The 24245-nt window shown below is 39.9% G+C and overlaps 1 protein-coding gene across 1 annotated transcript in view; it reads left to right on the top strand.

The window, feature by feature from the left end:
• PGM5 (phosphoglucomutase 5) overlaps positions 1-24245 on the top strand; it is a 159851-nt gene that overhangs the window by 6138 nt on the left and 129468 nt on the right. Inside the window, exons 2-3 of the mRNA XM_036433884.1 lie at positions 19223-19385; positions 22391-22537. Of these exons, the coding sequence (XP_036289777.1) occupies positions 19223-19385; positions 22391-22537 (310 nt within the window). The remainder of the gene's footprint in view (positions 1-19222; positions 19386-22390; positions 22538-24245) is intronic.

The raw sequence follows: 24245 nt of genomic DNA, 5'->3' as shown, positions 1-24245 counted from the left end.
AAGGGGCTGCTGGTGGTTTGCAGGAAGGATGTCTGGAATGACGTCTGGTCTATTCAGTCTAATTAGCATATTACCCTTTTGTTAGTATAGATATGGGGAAACACTTTGGTGTAGAACCAACGACAAGGAACATTGGCTTGGAAGGGAAGCAGAGTGGGATATGGTGTTGGGTGGAAAGTAGAGAGGAAAGAAAATGGAAGCAAGAGAGGGAAACCAGTGCTTCAGTACGTAAGGCTTCTTTCCTGGAATGGATGTGGAAATATGAGCTTGGCTGGCCCAAGGTCTTATCTCTTGAAGTAAAAAAGAACTGAGTGGTCATTGCTATGTATTTTCTACTGGTTTTCACTACAGAATAGGTACAGGTGGCTGGAATGAACTACTGTGGCCTAGATGTTAGGAAGGTTTATAATCTCTCTATATAAAAGTCTAAGCAACTGGCTGACCTGCTGACCATCCAGTAGCTATAATGCGCACTGATCACCAGGGGGCAGCTGCTTAACCCAGGTATAAAACCACAGGCATGGAAACATGGAATAGACTAATGAATCTCAGAGGGAAGGATGAGGGGGAAAGGATGGAAGAGATTAACCAAAGATCTTATATGCATACTAGAGGCCCGGTGCATGGATTTTGCACTGGTGGTGTCCTCGGCCTGGTCTGTGAGGATTGGGCTGAAACTGGCTCGCTGACATCTCCCGAGGGGTCCCAGGTTGTGAGAGAGTGCAGGTCAGGCCAAGGGCGTGCACTGGGTCTCTACTATATATTAGAAAACACTAAAGAGCCTTCCATCATTCTATTTTGCTTCCCTTCCCAAATCCCCATTCGTGATTCATGGAATTGGGAAATCTATTATATGAGCAGCAGCAAGTTTTAGGGAGCTTATGGTTCCATCCATCTGTGTTTGGGCCAGTTCATTCTTAAATATTTAGTCTTAAGAATTTCTTTTTTTTTTTTTTTTTTTTGGTGTGTGTGTGTGTGTGTGTGTTTGTGTAAGTAAAGGGAGTGGGAGAGGTTTTGAGAACAGCTGGGCCCTCCCAGTTGCTGGTGTGGGTTATTTTAAGCTTTGTTTAATGTGTCCAGAGACCCAGATGGCATTTTTAACTAAGCTGCTTTAGTAAATCTTCTAATAAAGCATATAATGTTTATTGAAAAGATAGACACACATCAGCAACATAATGTGTGAAACTTGCCCTGAGAATTTTCTATGAAACATCTGTTCTCTTTGAGCCATTTGTGAACTCTGAAGTTTAGAAATTGGAACCGATTTTTGAGGAATCTCAGCAAAGGTACTGGCTTCACTAATCTTAACATACATCTCTTGGTCCTTGATCACTCTTCTTTTAGAGAGCAGTAACAAGAACAAATACTATCATAGAATTTGAACAGAATTATTGGGGAATGATAGACAGGGGAAAGAAGGTCTAAATTTCCCAGGGATTTTTATATAGAAGTTAGAAAGCTAGGGTTACAATGTTCTTTGTTAGTCTACAGCCTTGACAATTAATTGCAAACACTCAAGATTTGGCCAGTATACCTTAACTGTTTATACTTGCATAGCCAAAGGGAAAGTTTTAGGTTCTTTCATCTGATTTGACTCTCATTAGTTATGAATAAAAGGATATTTAGAATATACACAAGACTTGTTAAAATCCACATTTTCTGAGTTCTTGGATATCTTTCATCTCTTACATCTTTAGTGACATCAAATTTTGGACTACAGTCTCTATTTGTATGAAAAGTTTTAGGAACATTCATTCCCCAAAGAAATTTTTTTTATTGGCAAAAAGTCACAGAAATTTTTCTTTTCTTTCCAAGTCCCTAATAGGTGCTTTGTACAAATATAATATTAAAATATTACCAGGATATTGTTCTCCTCTGGTAAGAGTCCTTTTTTGTAGCTGGCGGGGTTGGGGGAGGGTATCTAGTTTTGCAATTAGGAATTTCTAATGGAAAGAGAAAAGAATTTGAAATCATAAAGATCAAAGTTTATCCCATTTGACAAAAGACCCCACAGAATATTGGGAGGAGAGTTTTACTACATATGATTAATATCTACAATACATGAAAAGTGTTTCCCAATAAGAAAAATTCAAACAATTAAAATATTGTTAACAACACAAACACATGAAAAGGGGATCAACGTCATTAATAAAGAAATATAAATAGGAGAAACCAAGATGGCAGCATAGGTAAACGCCTAACTGCAGCCTCATACAACAATTTCAAAAAAATACAACTAAAATACAAAATGGACATTATCCAGAACTACAGGAAAGTTGACTGACTGGAAATTCTACAACTAGAAGGAAAGAGAAAACCAGAAGGAAAAAATCAGAGGAACTGTAAAAGCCTAAGGTACGGAGACACGGGGTGCTGGAGGAGAGGACGGAGCCGGAGAGGAGGGGGAGGCTGAGTGCCTGGCTGGCGTTCCCTAGCAGGAAGAAGATAAAAGCTCTGAACTGTGTTGAACCCCAGTTCTGAAAGCACTGAACTCCAGTTCTGGGCAACACTCTGGGGACCCAGGCTTATACGGAGGGAGTCTGGGCTGTTAGGTGGAAACTCAGGGGAGCGGCGAAAGGCAGTCCTGGAGGCGTGCACATTGCACCCAGAGGACGGACTGTTGACTGCTGCTGGATTGCCCCAGCGGGAAGGAGACAAAAGCTCCAGACTGCTCTGAACCCCACTTCCAACCGCACTGAACCCCAGTTCTGGGCTCATTGGGGGAGAGCCTAGACTGTTTGGTTGCAGGTGAAACTCGAGGGCACCTTTCTCTCAGAGGTGCTTGCAGCAAGTACCAAAGGACACTAAGAAACACTGAGACTCAGGAACCTCACAGGGCAGGGCTGACAGTGAGCCAAGGATGTAGGCTCCACCCTGAAACTCCCCCCATCCAAGCTGAGCACAGAGGCTTTTGCAACTTTCCAAGTCTAGTCGAATCAGGCTGTCTTCTGGCATAGACACGGCTGATCCTCACAGCCAGTTGGCTTGGAGGTAAGTTCCTCCCAGTGATACCAACAACAATCAAGACTTAACTACAACAAGGCTATACACACAGTTCACAAAAGGGGGTACCAAGAGTGTCCACCTCAGGTAACTGGAAGACTGACCCACTGAATCATACAGGACACCTTAGCACACATAGCCACCCCACCAACTCAGGGAAGCAGTGAAAATGCCCAGACAAGGAAACAGATCACAAATGAAAGAAATGGAGGACAAAAAGCAACTGGATATAGAGTTCAAAACCATGGTTATAAGGTTTTTCAAGAATTTCCTAGAAAAGGCCGATAAAATAAATGAGACCTATGAGGATATGAAAAGGGATCAACTAGAAATAGAGAACACATTGTCTGAAATAAAAAATATTATATAGAGTTCTAAAAACAGAATGGAAGATCGCAAGAATCAAGTCAAAGATTTGGAACATAAAGAGCCAGAAGACACACCTCCACAGAAACAAGAAGACAAGAGAATCCAGAAAGTTGAAGATATGTAAGAAGTCTCTGGGACAACTTCAAGCGGACCAACATCAGAATTATGGGGGTCCCAGAAGAAGAGAGAGAGCAAGATACCGAAAACATACTGGAAGAAATAGTGACAGAAAACTTACTCCACCTGGTGAAAGAAATAGACTTACAAGCCCAGGAAGTGCACAGAACCCCAAACAAAAGGAATCCAAAGAGGACCACATCAAGACACATCATAATTAAAATTCCAAGAGCAAAAGACAAAGAGAGAATATTAAAAGCAGCAAGAGAAAAACAGGTAGTTACCTATAAAGGAACACCAATATGATTGTCAGCTGATTTCTCAACAGAAACCATGCAGCCCAGATGGGAATGGCAAGAAACATTCAAGGTGATGAATAGCAAGAACCCACAACCAAAAATAATCTACCCAGCAAAGCTATCACTCAGAATCAAAGGCCAGATAAAGAGCTTCACAAATAAAAAAAAGCTAAAGGAGTTCATCACCACCAAACCAGAATTATATAAATTGCTGAAGGGGGTTCTTTAGGAAGAGGAAGAAAATAAAGATAAAAATTGTGAACAACAAATATGTAACCATCAACAAGTGAATCTAAAAACCAAGGGAATTAAAAAATCTGATGAACAATATTAACTGGTGAATATAATAGAATCAGAGGTATGGAAGGGGAGTGAACTGACGATTCTCGGGGAAAAGGGGAGTGGGGGGTGCGGGAAGAGACTGAACAAAAACTGCACCTATGGATGAGGACAACGGGGAGTGGGGGAAGGGCAGAGGGTGGGGTGGGAACCTGGTGGAGGGGAGCAATGGAGGGGGGAAAATGAGGAACATTTGTAGTAATATGAACAATAAAAACTTATTAAAAAAATATATAAACAAGAGTAACCCATCAGTTTGAAAAAAAAAAATACTCAGGGTTTGGTGTGGGTATAGAAAATTGTCATGTATGTACACTGTTGGTGGAAGTTATATTTATACAACTTTTTATTTAGACAATTTGGCATTATATCTAGAAATTAATAGAGTTCTTGTTTAATAATTCAGGAGTCCCTTAATTTACAACTTTATCCTGGAGATATTCTTAGTACAAATGTGCAAATGTCTCTGTATAGGAATGCTCACTGCAACATTTTGCTAAAGAAAAACTTGGAAAATCTATATGTTCAACTGTAGAAAACAAATACATAATTTATGACACAACCTCACCATAGATGCATTAATATTCATAAGCATAGGAGGCAGATCTATATGTGGTATGAGGAAGATATGAATGATAGTTTAAGTGAATCAAAGTAATTAGTAGAGTATCTTATGCAGCATGATCCCACTTTTGTGTATAAATTATGCATAGAAAATAGGGTTGGAAGAAGCACACTCCAAACAGTTAACAGAGAATATATCTGGGGTCTGTGAGTGTGAATGGAGAATTCTGTCCATATCTACTGCATATACTTTTCTTTATTAACTAATCATATACCTATATAAATTGCTTACATAATTGAACATGTCAATAAAGAATAACGAAAAAAGAAGCTCTGGATTTGAGTCATGGTACTACCATTGGCAACTTGTATGCCCGTGAAGTCACCTAGCTTCTTGGGTTTGCTTTATCTTATGTAAAAATAGAGAAAGTAATAATACTTGCCCCCATATCTTCCAGGATTGTGGGAAGATTGAATGTAATAATTATTATCAATTATTTTATTCATTCACATTACCAAATTATTTTCCTCTGATTAAAATAAAAGGACATGTGCATATGGGCTTTTTAATCTCCAGAGCTTTACTGATCAGAGGTGTCTGTGGATGTGGTGATCACATTTGCTTTGGTGAGGCTTCCTCTTGACTTTTGGTATTCCTCCATGCTGCTGGTTAAGGCTTGGATAATGACTGCTGAGGTCATGAACCTCTCCCGCCTCCCAGTGCACATACTCACTCACACACCCACAAACACTCCCGCATCCACTCACTGCCATGGTACTTGAGCGGACAGCTGCTCTGGCATAGACTGTTAACTCAATTTAAGGGACTTATTTTCTTTTTTAGTATGATCTGTGCATTATTTCCTGTTATGAATTAGTTGTGTCAGTGCCAAACTCTTCTACCTTAAACCTTTCTAAGGCTCAGGTTTTGTAAAGAGCACCCCCCCGCCCCCCCGGCCACCCCACTATCCCCTCCTGAGACCAAATCTTAATCTGCTCATTTCAGGATTTTTAAGCCTAATGGACTGGGCCATGTGAGAGATTACTGAGAGGAACAGACCAAGTAGGGGCTAAGAGACTCCAGGCTAATCTGCTGAGTAGTCTGGAAATGCACAGCTGCAGGAGTTGGGGATGCTTTAAAATACGTTGTCAGGCTATTTGTTAGGGTGCCTGCGTCTGTGGCCCTGCCCAATGCTTGCTTAGGAGGCATAATCTTTTTTTGGACAGGAGTTCCCAAATGTAAAATGACAGATGCTAATGTGGAATATAATGTAGAAGACCCAGCTTTGCTGTCATAAATAACAGTAAATTGTTTAATCTTGCTGAGTTGTAAATCTATGATAGCTAGAGGTCTTTAGTTCACTGGAACATACTATAGGAGACGGGGGCACTTAGCAAATGGGCAGTAATGATTAACCAGCCAGACAGAAAGTGGTCTGATGGAATTTATTTGAATATCCATAAATGTATTTTAGTTGATGTGACAACTACTCATGGAAAAATACATAGCTATAAAGAGAAACTAATTTTTTTTGGAATATATATATTTTATCTACAGAGGTACCAAAGATACTGAGTTTTTGTTATATATATATATATATTTGTGTGTGTGTTTGTGTGTGTGTATATATAAAATCACTACATAGTAAGTCCTCACTTAACATTGTCAATAGGTTCTGTAACTTTTAAGTGAAATGACATATAAGGAAACCAATTTTACCATAGGCTAATTGATATAAATAAGAGTTAAGTTCCTGTGGCATCTCATTGATGTTATAATGAAATGATGTCAAACAAAATGAATATTTTTCTAGGACCTGCTGTATTATAAAATTTCTGTATACCTATAAAGGTGCCAGATGTAAAGTATTCTTAAGAATTTAGGTAGTTTGTCAAGTAGCATATGTGTGTTCATCTGTGCATAGGACACCCCCACCCCCACCCCTGCAAAGAGATATATCTTCTTCCCTGGATATATTCTGAGGAAGATAGAAGAGTGTCCCAGATGTCAGAAGTGTTTGAAGGCTTTATAGAATTGAAGGAGGTGACTAAATGTTCCCAAATTATCTATGTTTCTATGCTAATAAATAGAATGGATGCTTGAGTTGGATGGACCAAGCCTAAGAAATACAAGCAATTTAACTCCACTGTTCTAGGCAGGAAGATATGTTGCAAGGACATCTTTCTGCAGTGAGCTCCACAACATGGGTAAGTTAGCAGGCCAACCAGTGGATACTGCAAGTAAGAGGCATGGCTGGGGAAAATGTCAGAAGATCCAGGTCGAACAAGGATACAGATATGGTCCTATTATTCCTTACCATGCACTTCAGTAGTCTCTTAGTGATTAGTTTTGGTGGCTAAAGAAGAAAGAAGACATTATTGTCATGTAGGCATGTTTCAACTAGTTCTTTAGATTTAATTATTGACATGCTATATTCAGTTTAATTTATTCCACAGTATGAGTTCAGTCCTCAGATATTTCTTTAGTTGCACATATAAAAACTTTAAATGAAAGAATACTTTTTTTTATTGGTCAATAAATGACAGTACATTTAAATAATGGAAGACTATACAGCTACTAAAATCATGTTATGGAAGAATATTTAGTGATAGAAAGACAGGTTTTAGGGAAGGGCTAGTTGCAATATGTAGGCCACACAATTTTTTTTATTTTGTAAAAAAAACAACAACATAAAATTTAAGGAAAGGAGGGAGAGAGAGAAAGAGGGAGAGAGAGAAAGAGAGAAGCACCAAAACAGATAGACAAAAGACAAAGGATGTACACAGAGATGTTAACAGTGATCATTTTAAGTTTATAGATGATTTTTATTTTTCCTTTTGCTTATGTACTTCCTAAAGGTTCAAAAAAAGGAACATGCAAATATATATTTTTGCAATTAGAAAACAATTACAATTTATTAAAACAATAACAATTTCATTCAATTGCTATGAATTAAGAAATTAAGAATTAAGAAGTGACACCAATGAGGAATGCAAATGAAATGTATTGAGAGTTTATTGAACTGGAGCTCAGCTGTATTGGTTTTCATTCTCCATCCTTTGATTATTTAAATCTTTTACATAATAAAACTGAGATATAGAGGGATTCAGGGTCTTATCCAAAGTCCCATACCTAATAGGTGGCAAAGTCAGTTTTTACATCCTTTCCTATTGGATACCGAAGTCTCAACTTATCTCAGGGATCTCAACTCTGCCTCTTTTCCCAGGTAGATTCAATGGTTATCCTGTTCCCAATGGGGTTGGTACACTCATGAAATGGCAGCAAAGAGGGCCCCTTCTTGTTTTAGTGCCTTAAGGTAAAGATTTCAGCATTTTCCAAGCATTGAATTACCTTATCATCAGAAGGTACCTAAACTCCAATTCCACCTCCCTCATTTGGCACTCTTGGAAAGCTAAATTGCCTGATCCTTTCAATGAGATTTTGAAAACTGGTGGGCTGATTGAGGAACAGAACTTGGGTCAAGCATCTAGATGCCTGTAAATTGTCTGAACTTGTTCAGATCTTAGGAATTGAGTGTGAAATCCATCTTGGTTTGGTTCAAATAGACTCTTGTCTCTTGCTTCCAGCCCCTGAGTGTGCGTGTAAAGACATCCAGGGGGATGGGAAGCTGAGGATGAGTTTGGGTGCTCCCATCTGGTCTCCATGTAACAAAAGAATTTTACAGCACAATTATCCACGAACAACTGGAGAAGTCCCTTGGTGTTTGGAAAACCACATCCACATCTTGAGTTTGTTATGTCTTGAAATTCTACTTAGCCATCACCTGCTTACTCATGTGAAGCAGTGTGTAAGGGCTGGCTCTCCTCTTTGACAGCTGGGACAGAAAGGCTTACGCCCTGCCATCCAGGCAGTTGAGCTTTGAACTGCCTTTGTGTTTTGTTTTGTTTTGTTTTGTTTTGTTTTGTTTTTTAACTGAGAAGACAGGAAATAAGCATCTCTGTGTGTATGGCTTTCTATGCACTTTGTAGATGGATGTGGTGGTGGCTCTGTGGTCCTGTACAACACTCTATGTCTGTACTGTCAAGGAAGTTTCTGTTTATTGCTCTCTTAACTCTTTCTGATTCATGTTGGGAATTATGGGAATATGACACAATGAATGGAAGACATTGAGGAATGTCTTGCTTACTTTTTCTTCTGTCTTGGGGACTCTTTTAAAAAAATGACTTACTTAAAGTAAAAAGGTAATCATCAAGGGGGCGTCTTATTTAAGAGATTTCACACATGAAAAGAGTCCTGCTTTCATTAGTTACTGGGGAAAACACATCTGGAGTAAGAATTCTGCATCTACTCTGAGATTCTAACCTGTGGGTTTAAATTGTACACTGCTGCTCTCCAGGATTTTAATTTGAGCTAATTAAAAACTGAACACATACTAAATCTAACTTAGAAGAGTAGTTGGGAACATTCTGAAAAGAAGGATCCATCAGAAATAAAATAATTAACAAAATTAGTTGTATATGTACCTGGTGTAAAGAAATAAAAGTGCTGAGAGAAAGCTTTGTGTAATAAAATTTTTCTTTCTCAGGACACTAGTCTGTGGCATGTGGAAGGGCATACTGATTCTCTCTGCATCTGCTATGCCCACTCATAGGTGGAACAAATAATGGTACAATCTAGGTGAGGTGAAAGGGTTGATGAAAGGCACTGGTATCACATTAGAAGGATAGACCCAGAGAGATTATAGGTAACTGCACCAGAGGAATAATGGTGATTGCATGAACTTGTTCCTATCTAGTCATGACTTCTAAATGCTTGGGGAAGGGGAGACATAGATGGGAGATTTGCCTTAGGTCAGGAGTGGAGCTAAGACTCATATCTAGGTCTTCTAACTGCAGCAGCCACAGGAAATCAATATAGATTTTTAAAAATTTCTTTATTGATTAAGCTATTACATATGTGTCCTTACCCCCCATTACTTCTCCAATCCCCCCACTCATGCCCTCACCCCCTGTTGCCTATGTCTATTGGTTAGGCTTATATGCATGCATACAAGTCCTTTGGTTGATCTTTCCCCCTTACCCCCATCCTCTGAGGTTTGATGGTCTGATCGATGCTTCTCTTTCTCTGGATCTGTTTTTGTTCATTAGTTTATGTTGTTCATTATATTCCATAAATGAGTGAGATCATGTGATATTTATCTTTCTCTGACTGGCTTATTTCACTTAGCATAATGCTCTCCAGTTCCATCCATGCTGTTGCAAATGGTAAGACTACCTTCTTTTTACCTCAGCATAGTATTCCGTTGTGTAGATGTATCACAGGTTTTTAATCCACTCATCTGCTGATGGGCACTTAGGCTGTTTCAAATCTTAGCTATGGTGAATTGTGCTGCTGTGAACATAGGGGTGCATATATCCTTTCTGATTGGTGTTTCTAGCTTCTTGGTATGTATTTCTAGAAGTGGGATCACTGGGTCAAATGGGAGTTCCATTTTTAGTTTTTTGAGGAAACTCCATACAGTTCTCCGAAGTGGCTGCACCAGTCTGTATTCCCATCAGCAGTACACGAGTGTTCCTTTTTCTCCGCATCCTCGACAGCACTTGCCATTTGTTGATTTGTTGATATAGCCATTCTGATAAATGTGAGATGGTACTGAGTTGTCTTTTGATTTGCATCCCTCAGATGATTAGTGACTTTGAGCATGTTTTCATATATGTCTCTTGGCCTTCCTTCGAAAAGTATTTGCGTCCTGTTGCCCATTTTTTGATTGGGTTGTTTATCTTCCTTTTGTTAAGTTGTATGAGTTCCCTGTAAATGTTGGAGATTAAACCCTTATCGGTGATAACATTGGCAAATATGTTCTCCCATGCAGTGGGCTTTCTTATTGTTTTGTTGATGGTTTCTTTTGCTGTGCAAATGCTTTTTATTTTTATGTAGTCCCATTTGTTTATTTTCTCCTTAGTTTTCATTGCCTTAGGAACAATATCAGTGAAGAAATTGCTTCGGCTTATGTCTGAGATTTTGCTGCTTGTGGATTCCTTTACGGTTTCCAGTCTTATGTTTAAGTCCATTATCCATTTTGAGTTTTTTTTTTGTGTATGGTGTAAGTTGGTGGTCTAGTTTCATTTTTTTGCATGTATTTGTCTAATTTTCTCAACACCATTTATTGAAGAGACTGTCTTGACTTCATTGTATGTTCATGCCTCCTTTGTCAAATATTAATTGAGCATAGTGGTTTGGGTCGATTTCTGGGTTCTCTATTCTATTCCATTGATGTATATGTCTGTTCTTGTGCAGTACCAGGCAGTTTTGAGAATAGTGGCTTTGTAATACAGCTTGATATCTGGTATTGAGATCCCACCTACTTTGTTCTTCTTTATCAGGATTGATGCAGCTATTCAGGGTCTTTTTTTTTATTCCAGATAAATTTTGTTCTAGGTCTGTGAAATATGCTGTTGGTATTTTAATGGATAGTGTGATGAATCTATAGATTGCTTTGGGTAGTATGGACATTTTGATGATGTTGATTCTACCAATCCATGAACACAGTATATTCTTTCATCTGTTTATGTCTTCCTCTATCTCTTTTTTTTCAGTGTCCTATAGTTTTCTACATAGAGGTCTTTTACCTCCTTAGTTTAGTTTATTCCTAGGTATCATAAATATTTTTTGATGCGATGGTAAATAGGATTACTTTTTTAGTCTCTCTTTCTGTAAGTTTATTATTGGTGTATAGCAATGCCATAGATTTCTTGGTGTTAATTTTGTATTCTGCTATGTTGCCAAATTCATCTATTAAGTCTAATAATTTTTTGATGGAGTCTTTAGGGTTTTCTATGTACAGTATCATGTCATTTGCAAATAAGGACAGTTTTACTTCTTCTTTTCCAATTTGGATGCCTTTTATTTCTTCTTGTCTGATCGCAATGGCTAGTACTTCCAGTACCATGTCGAACAGGAGTGATGAGAGTGGGCATTCCTGTCTTATTCCTATTCTTAGGGGAAATGGTTTTAGTTTTTGCCCATTGAGTATGATGTTGGCTGTGGGTTTGTCATATAAGGCTTTTATTATGTTGAGTTATGATCCTTCTATTCCCACCTTGCTGAGAGTTTTTATCAAGAAAGGGTGTTGGGCTGAAACCGGTTTGAAACCGGTCAGCCTGCGGACTGAAAGGTCCCGGGTTCGATTTCGGTCAAGGGCATGTACCTTGGTTGCGGGCACATCCCCAGTGAGGGGTGTGCAGGAGGCAGCTGATTGATGATTCTCTCTCATCGATGTTTCTAACTCTCTATCCCTCTCTCTGTAAAAAAAATAAAATTAAAATAAATAAATAAATAAGTAAATAAATAAAATATATTTTTAAAAAAGGATGTTGGATTTTGTCAAATGCTTTTTCTGCATCAATTGATTTGACTGTGTGATTTTTATTTCTCAATTTGTTTATGTGATGTATCACATTTATTGATTTGCGGATATTGTACCATCCTTGCATTCCTGGGATAAATCCTACTTGATAATGGTGTATGATCTTTCTGATGTACTGCTTGATCTTATTTGCTAGAATTTTGTTGAGGATTTTGGCATCTACGTTCATGGGGGATATTGGCCTGTAATTCTCTTTCATTGTGTTGTTTTTATCTGGTTTTGGTATTAGGGTGATGCTGGTTTCATAGAATGACCTTGGAAGTGTTCCTTCCTCTTGAATTTTTTGGAATAGTCTGAGGAGGATAGGTTTTAGTTCTTCCTTGAATGTTCGGTAAAACAAAAAGCCCTGGGGAAACTGCTGGGGCCTCTGCTGCCTCATTTTGTCCCCAGGGTTGGTTGCCATCAGACCAGAAGCCTGTGAGTCTGATGGTGACAGTGCATGTGTCCCCATTGTGGTGGTCGGATAGAGTTGGGTGCATTGCCTCTTGTTGGAAATGTGTTTGTCTTTTGTCCCTTTAGAAAGCACCCACTTTTAAGAGTTCTCTGTACCACAGGGATTTTAAACCTTTCTCTGGCCTTGGGTTGTGAGGAATGCTTTTCAGGTTGTGGTTTGTCTTCCCAGATTTCTGCATTTTTCTCCTTTTATTTTGGGGCACAGTTACCTGATTGGCTTCTGGCCATGGGTCACACTTAGCATAGTGATCTCTACCACAGGGTTATACACATACTTAGGGAAAGGGGCTTCTTTCCCCCAACCTCCTACATCTGACCTCAAATCCACATGGGATTTCCCTTTCAAATAACAAAAATGCTATTTCAGGTAAAAACAAACAAAAATATGTGAGCAGACACAAAAAGGCACTAAGATTCTATATGTAGGGAGTGTCCAGAACAGGTAACAGAGCAGAGACAGAAAACAGACCACGGGTCTCCAGGGACAGGAGGAGTGAGGAGTGAGTACTGTTGGTGCAGGGTTTCCTTTTGGGGGATTGAACATCCCCCAAATAAATAGTGATGATGCTTGTACAGCATCGTAAATGTCCTTCATGCTCAGGAATAACACCATTTAAAATGCAAACAATTTATTTATTTATTTATTTATTTATTTATTTATTTATTTATTAAATTGAATCACCCCATGGAGAAACAAAGCATAAAAGAAGAACAGAGAAAAAGTCCCCAAAATATTCTGAATAATAAAAATTAAAAAATAAACAGCTGAATTACCCCATAAAGAATAGTAAAACAGAAAACAAAAAGAAGAGAAAACAAAAAGAAGAGGGGGAGTTGGGGTAGCACCAGTTTTCCTGAGGGGAGACAGTGAGCAGTCTCGGCCAGCAGCTCTGGAGCTGGCCCTGCTGGGGTTTCAGGAGGCAGCTCCTCCTCTGCGGCAGGACCCAGGGCAGGCTCCAGGGAGGGCTCCTCCTCCAGGTGGGTGGGGCCTTAGTCATGTCTGCAGGTTCTTCCTAGGCTGCCCCGGCTCCACAGCTGTAGCTAGAGTATGCTGGAGGTGGCAGGACCTCTGGAGGTGTACAAGCCTGTGGCTTTCATCAGGCTCCTCTGTATGGACATCAAATGTTACTGCAGGAGCCTCCTCTGCCTCCTGGGCCGGTGCTGGGTTGTGAGAGGAGAAAAGATCACCCATGTCCCTGCTTTTCCATATGCCCTTTCCTCCCCCAAAGAACATAACAGAAGCCAGAACCTTCCAGAGAAGCCATAGCCCAGCACTCACCACAGGATGTGCTCTCCACCTGCAATCTAGCAGGTGGGTGGTCTGGGGCCAGGCTTTGCCCCTGGCCAGCCTCTGGGGGTACTCTCTGTGTGTCTGGCACTGAGCTCTCCCCATAAGCTTGCATGCACGTTCACCTCCTACCCCCCCCCCCCCCCCCACCTTCTCCACCTCCTCACCCTTGTCCTCTGCCTCCTGGGGCTGCAGGTCCTCTGGCCCGGTGTGATTCACACGGGCCTGGTGCTGCAGGTAGACATCACACATTGGGATCCTCTTGTGGAACCTGGGTGACTCCAGGAAGGAGTTGCAAAGTGCGATCCGCCTTTGCTGATTGAGCAGCTTCCAGGATGGAGGTCTGAGGAACCTGATGGGCTTCTGGGGAGGACTCCATCTCCGGGCACTAAAGGGCCCTGGTTCCCCAGACCCACAGCTGGCCATATGCACTTTGGGCCTACTCTGGGCCTCGGTAGTATGGCCCACTTGCCTCTCAATAAAGGCGGGGCTGGGTTCTTCATGGACCAGCTGCTGCTCCTCCATCACCTGGGTTGAGCTCTATAATGACAGTGACCAGCAGCCAATCCAGAGGCCTCAAGCCCTGCCCTGCCTTAGTTGCTGTTGCTGCCCTGCCTTAGTCGCTGCTCCCAGATCAGGTCCGGCCCTGTGTCTGCACAGACCTCCTCCCAGGGGAAATGAGGGTCACCTCCAGGGCTTGGGATAGACCTCGGGCAGAGGGCGCCACCCACACTCCACGTCCACCCAGCCAGCCTTGATATCAGGGGTGTGAACATGACTGGTCCACTAGGCTTGTTCCTGCTCAGGCCCTTCCTATGTGAACCCCCCTTACACACACACACACACACACACACACACACACACACACACACACACACGGAAAGGACATCGGGCTGCCCAGGTGGAGTCAGAGTGGTGGCCTGACCGACACAAAACCACCCAGGGCCTCCCTGTGTTACCTCCGGCTCCAACCATGTCAAGGGTGATAGGGGTCTGCGCTGAGTCCTGAACCAGCAGTGGCCAATGTGGAACCTACTCTCATAGCTGTCTCCCTTGAGGTCTCGACTTTGGGACATGGTGGGGGAGACAACATGAAAACATGGTGTCCTTTCCAGTGTCTCTATCCAAATGAGATGGGAAGTGGCAGTTATAGAATGTGGCTGCCTGGTCACTAGGGTTCCAGGTTCTGTGGGGCTTCATTGTCAAGAAGTAAGGTTACCCCTGCATCCCCTACCCCAGGCATCTCAGGAGGAGCAGTGACCTCATTTCCTGACAAGATCAGTGACCTCACTACACTGAGCAGAACCTCACTACACCAAGAAGTACCATTGCCTCCAGAGTTCTTGGTATCATTTGTGGGAGAAAGCTAGACCCCAAGCCCCATGTTGTGCTGAAATAAATTGAAATACATAGTGCATACATTTAGCTAGCCAGGGACACTAAAACTAATTTTTAAATTGAATTTATTTATTTATTTTGGTGACACTGGTTAATAAGATTGTGTATGTTTCTTCAGTACAATTCTATAACACATCAGCTGTATTTTGTATTGTGTGTTCACCACCCCAAATCAAGTCTCCTTCCATCACCAATTATCTGCCCTTTCCCCTCTTCTAATTTTCCCAACACCCTTTCCCTCTGATAATCACCATAATGAAATATTACTTGGTTGTAAAAAAAGAAGGAAATCTTACCCTTTGCCACAGCATGGATGGACCTGGAGAGTATTATGCTAAGTCAGTGGTCAGCAAACTCATTAGTCAATAGAGCCAAAAAGCAACAGTTCAATGATTGAAGTTTCTTTTGAGAGCCAAATTTTTTAAACTTAAACTTCTTCTAACACCACTTCTTCAAAATAGACTCGCCCAGGCCGTGATATTTTGTGGAAGAGCCACACTCAAGGGGTGGCTCCCGAGCCGCAGTTTGCTGACCACGATGCTAAGTGAAAGAAGCCAGTCAGAGAAAGACAAGTACCATGTGATTTCACTTATATCTGGAATCTAATGAACAAAATTAACTAAAAAACAAAATAGAAACAGACCCATAGATGCCAAGAACAGACTGACTGCTGTCAGAGAGGTGGGGGTTTGGGGGCTTGGTGAAAAAAAATGAAGGAATTAAGCGAGAAAAACCTGAGACACAGACATCAGTATGGTGATTACAAGAGAGAAGTGGAGTAAAGAAGAGAGAAGAGGGTAAAGGGGGAATAATAGATGGTTATGGAAGGAAATTTAACTTTGGATAGTGAACACACAACACAATATACAGATGATGTGTTATAGAATTATAAAAAAAATATTCTAAAAAACAGGATTTATAGAAAACAATGAACAAAAGTTATAGTACTTTTTCAGGTTCTTGAATTCACAAACTTATCCTTGAGGGAAGTAACTAAATTGTATTCATTGTTGTATCTGTACGGTCTTCTACATTGTATGTAATAATAAAATGAGTTGCATGGCCAAATAAATTTTAACAAGAGCATGTAGAGAATAATTTATTATGGCTCTGGATAATAATATGAATGTAATTATTGTCCTATGTCTTTCCTGTCTTAATAAATGTCACCACCATTCATCCAAATCTAAAGGTAGAATGCTATGCAAGAAATTACCATTAACATTTAGTGGCTTATAACAATAAATATGTATTATTTTTTATAGTTTTTGAGAGACAGAGGTGGGTTGTTCTGACTTGGGGACTCTAATGAGGTGACAGTCATATATTGGTGGGGGCTTTGTCATATGAAGGCTTGACTGAGGCTGGAGGATATACTGCAAGATGGCTCACCTCCATGGCTGGCAAGTTGGTGCTGGCTTTTGGGGGGTTTCAGTTCTCTCCATTCAGGTGCCTACACAGAGCTCCTTGTGTGGTGTCTTCATGACATGATGGTATCTTTCAGAGGGAACAACCCAAGAGAGCAAGGCAGAAGTGGCACTTAACAGCCTCCCCTTGGAAGTCACACACTCTCCCTCTTCAATGTTCTAATCATTCAGATCTGCCTCATTCAGTGTGGGAAGGGGGGGATCATTGGGAGCCATCTTGGAAGTTGGTTACCAGAGCTCCTCTCTTTCATATTTCATTCCACACGTCTTCTGTTCATTCTCCTTCCAAAAATTATATCTCAGATATAGTCACTTATCTTCATCCCTATTGTCTCTAGCCTAATCCAAGACATTATTCACAATCAGCTCTGCTATAATTGCCTTTCATCTGATATTTCTCCTTCTGCTCTTGTCACTCTCCAATGCGTTTTCCACATAGCAGCCATTCATTCATCATTCATTCATTTTTTTCAATTCATTCAACATCTATTTATTATATACCTAGATGCTAAATAGATTTTAGAATTTTAAAATATATAGCAGTGATTAAACAAAGTCCTTAGAACTTATGTATAGTGGGAAAATAAGTAATATGGAAGATATTAGATGGTAATATGTGTAATGCCTAAGATTAAAGCAGGGTAAAAGAAACAGAGACCTATAGAGGAATTAAGGACTAATGGGTGCTGTATTATATAGGGCTGTCAACAGTGCTATCTCTGATTATATTGGACAGGAGCAAGGAGGCATATAAATACCTGGGTAAGTGTACTCTAAGCAGAGGAAAAGAGGGCAAAGGCCCTGACATGCTTGGTGTGTTTGAGGAACAGTTAAGTAGCCATTGTGGCTGAAGCAGGGAGCTGGAGGGAAATAGCAGGCCATGGGGACTAGATCATGTAGGGCCTTGGAATCTATGATGAAGACTTTGGCTTTACTTTGGGTTGGTGGGGAACAAGAAAAGTAATGGGAATGTTTTGCTGACAAGGTACAATTTGCTTTTTAACAAGATCATCTGAATTGCTCAGTCCATGATCTTTTAAAATGTAAATGGTATCAGATCATGTCCATTGCTTAATACCCTTTGATGGATTCTCATTGTACTTAGAATAAAAATCCAAGGTCCCTTAACTATTATTACTATTGTTGTTCTTAAAATTGACACCCCATTATTTTCTATCATAGAATTCTTCTGTCTTCCTTCCTAATAAGTAACCAATAATAATTATTATTGCATTTATTTGTTTATAATCTGCTTCATCCACTCAAAAATATACTATGGAGATGTTGGGACATGTGGATCCTTTCCATCCCAAGTCATTCCAAGTGTGCTTTGTTTTTGGAGTTCCTATGTTTGCTCTCCATAGGGTATATTTTTCTGTATCTTCCCTATTGTCATATTTGGTCAATGACCTACTTCTAGCCATGCTATTTTGGATGCCAGGTTAACTGTTATTGAGCTGGGTGCTAAAGCTTGCCTTGGTTTGTGGGCTACATTAATACTTCTCAAACTTTAATGAACAAATGAATTATCTGGAAGGAAGAAAGGGGATCTTGTTAAGATACTGATACTTATTCAGTAGATCTTGGGTGGCCTTTGAAATTCTGCATTTTTACCAAGCTCATAGATGATGCTCATGCTGCTGGTCCTATGAGTGATGAGGAGGTTTGGTCACTGAACTTGTTTGAGCATTGGAATCACCCTAAAAACTGAATACCTGAATACCTCCCTCCTTTCCCAAGGTACCAGCATAATTAAACTGGAATGCAGTCTGAGTATGGTGAATTTTCTAGGCTTCATTAGTGATTCTAAGTTGTAGCAAAATTTGAGAACCCCTGGATTGGATGACATTGAGTCCTATTTTAAAACAAAGCATACTAGGTAATACTCTGCAAAAATTATATTCTTTTTTAAAAGTTAGTTTTATAGCTATAGAAAAAGTCTGGTCACACTAATGGATGACTTAAAGATCTCTGCCGAGCACACGATTAGGTAGTGTCCCCAATATCCCCAGCACATGCTGTCACTTGGTGGCAGGCCTAGACTTCCTGCCTTTAGAAGAGGATTGTTCCAAGTTCAGTTAAAATATGCCCACTGACAACAGGACTATATAAATCAGGTTTCCTCCTATGTGAACTTATGCTGAGACAGAGAAAGGGACGTAACATAGAAATGCTCCATTTCTTTTTTTTCTTGTAATTTCTAGCATGTTAATGTACAGCTTTGGAGCTAGCAACTAAGAACTTCTTGTGTGGTTCAAACTAACTCTTTGGTCATCAAAAGCAGATGTTTTGAATTACTGAAGATCAATGAGACAGTCCCAATTTATAGGTTAATAATTGACTGCTAGATATGGGTGTCTCAAATGGTCTTGAGGACATTGGGCAGAAAAGACAATGCCCAAGCTTTCCCTCTCCCCTCACACCTGCATTCTTTCCCTCTCCCCTCACACCTGCCCACTCAGTTCCTTTGGCCAAGTGATTTACTGTGTGTTAGTAGAGCCCCGGGCACTTTCCTGTTGAAATGTATTTCAATACCATGTATTAGGATTGATTTTTTTTCCCCCCTGGCTGGTCTAGATTGGACGACTGATTATTGGACAGAATGGCATCTTGTCAACACCTGCTGTTTCCTGCATTATAAGAAAGATCAAGGCAGCTGGTGGAATTATCCTGACAGCCAGCCACTGTCCTGGAGGACCCGGGGGAGAGTTTGGAGTGAAGTTTAATGTTTCCAATGGAGGTATGTGGTTCAGAATATGCCTTAATCATCATGATCTCTTTCCTCCATTATGTTATCACAGCCTTACAATGACCTCCTGATGGTCAAACAGGGCAAAGAGGAAGTAGTTCAGAAAAATCTAGTGAGGTGCATGTATTAGGGTTCTCCAGAGAAACAGAACCAATGGAATATAAAGGAATTGGCTCAAGTGATTATGGGGAAAGAAGCAACTTTGAAGGATGCAGAATGGAAGGTTTGGGAATACTTGCCTATGTCTGTTCAAAATAAAGTAAGAAGAAAGGTTGCCTGCTAAGATCACAAGGCAAGAACAGAGAAGGGTTTTGGGATAAATGGAGATGTTTTCTAAAAGGTACTCTGGGAAATTTGTTGAAGATTTCTATGAAGTGAGAACCAGGATTAAGTTAAACCCGCATTCTTAGGATAAGGCAGTTTGTATAATTCCATGACTATCTTCAGCAGTGTATGGGAGTGTCAGCAGTGGGAACAGATAAATATTTGGGGAATGATCAGGTAGGCGGGCATGGCAGAGCATCAAGAGGATTGGTGGTGGTTAATAGTGTTTGAGCTGACTTCAGACAACATAAGATTCAAATCTAGCAATTACTAGGTATGTGACCTTGGTTAAGGTCACCTCTTCCAATTTAAGTTTCCCCATTTGGAAACTGGGGATAATAACACTTCATCTGCTTTTTGTAAGTGCCAAATCTCATATCAAGTGTGAGATGTGGTATATGTAAATTTCAGTAAATGTTGGCTTGTGTTACTGGGCTGACAAAGGCATAGCTCAAATGGTGGATCATAGGATCCTGCCTGGAATAAGACACCAATGAAACTAGAATGGACTGATGGCCTGGGATTAATTAAGTGGTGAAGAGCAGGCTCAGCAGAGGAACAGAGTAAGGTAGAAGGAAGATAAGGAATTTGTGGGGTAAGGAAACTCATGTTTGATATTTTTGAAGGAAGAATTTTTTAAGAGACATTATTACTTAAGTTATGACTGTACCAGGCATCAACTAAAATGAAGAAGAAAATCACTGGAGTAGAAGATGTCAAGAAACTTGGAAGTTGTCAAGGAACACAGATGGATGATGAGCTCTAAGGTTATCTATGTGGGTGGCTGATTGAAAATTATCATCTCGTGATGTAGAACTTATTTTACTTTTAAAAAAATCCCTGTACTTCGGCATTAAAACTCAAATAGAGACTTATTTTTCGGTGTATAAGACGGCCCCCTAATTTTACAGTTAAAACATAGGTTTAGGCCTATATTCGCTGTATAAGACTACCACCCACTTCAAAGAAAAGACTTACTTTGCCGTCAAGATCTGCAGGTAATTTTTGTGCAATTTTGGTCTTTTGCCCCCGATTTTCGGTTGACTTTTTTTCGTTTCAAAAGTCGTCTTATACGCCGGAAAATACGGTAAAAACTGATAGAGACAGCACAATAACATGCTGTAGTGTCCAGAAGATGGGGATATTTATGTATTCTTTAATCTGGTGAGCATTAGTTTTGCATAAGAAATGCATAAACTAAGTAAGATTATTTACTTTTTATGTTTCTTAAAAGGATGAAGTTGAGAAGGAATATGTTTATTACTTTGTGGTCCTTTATAGAACAACAACAACAACAACAAAAGTCAATACAATCTACTAGGCTCTATTCTTTCCCACCTGCTGGAATGGTGCTATTGCTATTCCTTCTCCACCTCCATTTTTATTGAGGTGTAATTGATATATAATATATACAAAACTTGCACATACTTAATGTATACAATTTAATGAGTGTAGGCATTAAACTCATTTTCATATGTTCAATGAGTATTTATTGGGAGGCAGTAACAGTGTTATGCCCTAAAGTAGTACTGTCAAATAAAAATAGGTTGTGAGTTACATATGTATTTTAAATTTTTCTGATAGCTACATAAACAAAGTAAAAAAACAAAACAAGTGAAATGAGTAATATATTTTATTTAACCTAATATAACCAAACTATTATTTCAATATGTTACTATAAAATTATTAATACGATGTATTATAGTTTTCTATTAACTCTTCAAAATTTTGTGTGTATTTTGTAATCATAGAACATTTCAAATTGATTATCACATTTCAAGTGCTCAGTAGCCACATGTGGCTAGTGGCTATTGTATCGGACAGTGCAGCTCTAGGATTGGGATATAAAAGAAGTCAATAAATAATTTGTGTTTAGTAGAAAGTTAAAATTTAGTCGGTAAATGAAATTAATACACAAAGCTATCTTAACATCTCTCTCTCTTTCTCTCTCTCACATCTATTCTCTATAATTTATATTTTAGATTTTTCAGTCTACTTATTTGATTCCCAGACTTGTTGCCAAAAATGTAAAGAGGGGAGCATTAAGTCATAAAAGTTAAAAAGACAAGAAAAACCAAAGGAGGACAACTATTGTTTTTATGGTCAATTATGGTATTACAACTAATGTATGGGATATTTTGAGTTAAACATCATTTAAAAACTTAGGAGTCACTAGAGAGTATGAGTTGGGGAAAATAATTTACCTTGGTAAATTCACACATCCATGAGGCAGCAGTCCTGGGAGTAGAAATCATATGTTTTTCCCTCTAAGTGCAATAGGGAAACTGCAGTTTAATTCTGGAATTCCTCACTTCTGTCAAATGCATATCCTGTTTGTGTCTCATATCCTGAATAAAGCTGATTACATAACTGGGCCTCCCTGGCAGGTGTGAAACTATTTTTAGGGAAGATGTATCATTGCTTAGAAGTAGATTCAAACAAACAAACAAACAAACAAGTAGGTTATGCACCTCCATTGAACAGGTGAGCCTGACTAAATTTCTTCCACAGTGGGTGTATACAACACAGGAAATAATTGAACTGGGGACTGTTGACTATTGTTTAGAGAACAAATGAATCTTTCTCCTGCTTGGTAGAGGAGGAGGTGATACTTCTCTGATGAAAAATTTAAATAAATATATGTTTGGTGATGCATTATTTTCAAATTTTAGGTCCTGCACCAGATGTTGTTTCAGACAAAATCTATCAGATCAGCAAAACAATTGAGGAATATGCTATATGTCCTGATCTTCGAATTGACCTGTCTCGACTAGGAAGACAAGAATTTGACCTGGAGAACAAATTCAAACCATTTAGAGGTAATAGGGAGATTATATTTTGAAGAAGTCAGAATAACTCCGTGGATGGGTTGACTGGTTTCTGCAGGGCAGTGTACAGTGTACATGGGAAAGTGGTTGAAGTATCAATCTTTGAAGTGACAATTGATAAATAGATATAATCTGAATGCAGGGTAGAGGAAAATGAGAACAGTCATTAAGATATTCAGAACTGGCAACTTTCAAAAACTACTTTCCAAATTCTCTATCATATTCCACATAGGGAAAGTTTCAGGCCTGCCACTTTTTCATTGTTCTAAGAATAGGCTGTGAAATGTCGAAAGTTGTCTGCTTTTCTAAGTACTTAAGGTGGAGATGCCCAAATACCTTAGATAATAAATAGGAGACCTAGCACGGTAATGGGGCTACAATTTCCCATGGAAGATAGAACAGTGCAGTTCAGCTGAAACCGGTTTGGCTCAGTGGATGGAGCGCCGGCCTGCGGATTGAGGGGTCCCGGGTTCGATTCCGGTCAAGGGCATGTTCCATGGTTGCAGGCACATCCCCAGTGGGGGATGTGCAGGCGGCGGCTGATCAATGATTCTCTCTCATCGATGTTTCTAACTCTCTATTCCTCTCTGTAAAAAACAAAAAACAAACAAACAAACAAACAAACAAAAAACAGTGCAGTTCATCTTGATTCAGTGCACAATTATCAACACTGTGTTAGGAAATTTTACAAATTCAATAAATACCTAATGGATTTAGGCAAGTGGTTCAAAAATTAGAGAACCAGAATGATATTGTAAAAAATATCATCCTGTTGTTACATGAATAAATAGGATGTGCTCAGATGACAACTAGAGGCCGAGTGCATGAAAATTCATGCACTGGAGGGGGGGTCCCTCAGCCCAGCCTGCCCCCACTTACAGTCCGGAAGTTCTCAGAGGCAGGAGGCGACCAGCAATCAGGGGGAAGGTGACGCCCACATCACACCTCTGCTGCTGCCGTGGCCAGCAGCGCAAGCCTTGGCTGTGCCTTGGGCCTGCTCTGGGTGGCTGGGCAGTTGCCATCTGAGGCTTGCCTGTGCCTCAGGTATTGGCTGGGCTGCTGACATCTGTGGCTTGCTTGTGCCTCAGGTCTGCTCTGGGCAGCTAGGAGGCTGAGGGGACTGGGGACTCTGGAGGCAAGTGTGCGGTGGTGCAGCTGGACACACCATATATGAGGGCGTGGCAGTCAATTAGCATATTCCCTCCTTATTAGCTGTGGGTGCCACCATCTTTGTGAGGGTGTGATGGTCAATTAGAATATTTTCTTTTTATTAGATAGGATTGCTCTATGTAACAACATTACTACCATTTATTTGCATATCATTTCCTCCTCTATTTTTATCTTGATGTTCTTTTCCTAGAAGACATACAAGTAGTAATAAAGCAAATATTTCTTTTTTTATTAATTTGGTACCCCTATAAGCTTAAATACAGTTAAGATGGTACCCATGTTTTACAAGTACTTAGCTGAAAAAGATGAAATAACTAGTTCATAGCAACATGGTATTGTAGGGTCAGAAGAGCTTGGAATGAACTGTTGAAGGGTCACAGTTTTGGGCCAACTTTATTACATTTTTCTGAAAAGATTTTGAGTTAATCGTTTACTTATCAGAAATCAACACAAACCCATGTGACTCTTACTGGAAGCAACGGAAGCCTGCTTTTATTAATCTAGTTGGGAGCATGTCAAATCAGTGTGT

The sequence above is a fragment of the Pipistrellus kuhlii genome, unplaced genomic scaffold (genome assembly GCF_014108245.1).
Source record: "Pipistrellus kuhlii isolate mPipKuh1 unplaced genomic scaffold, mPipKuh1.p scaffold_m20_p_12, whole genome shotgun sequence".
NCBI classification, from domain to species: Eukaryota; Metazoa; Chordata; class Mammalia; order Chiroptera; family Vespertilionidae; genus Pipistrellus; species Pipistrellus kuhlii.
Note: the sequence above shows the minus strand (reverse complement) of the source record. Positions and strands in the feature narration are given on the sequence as shown.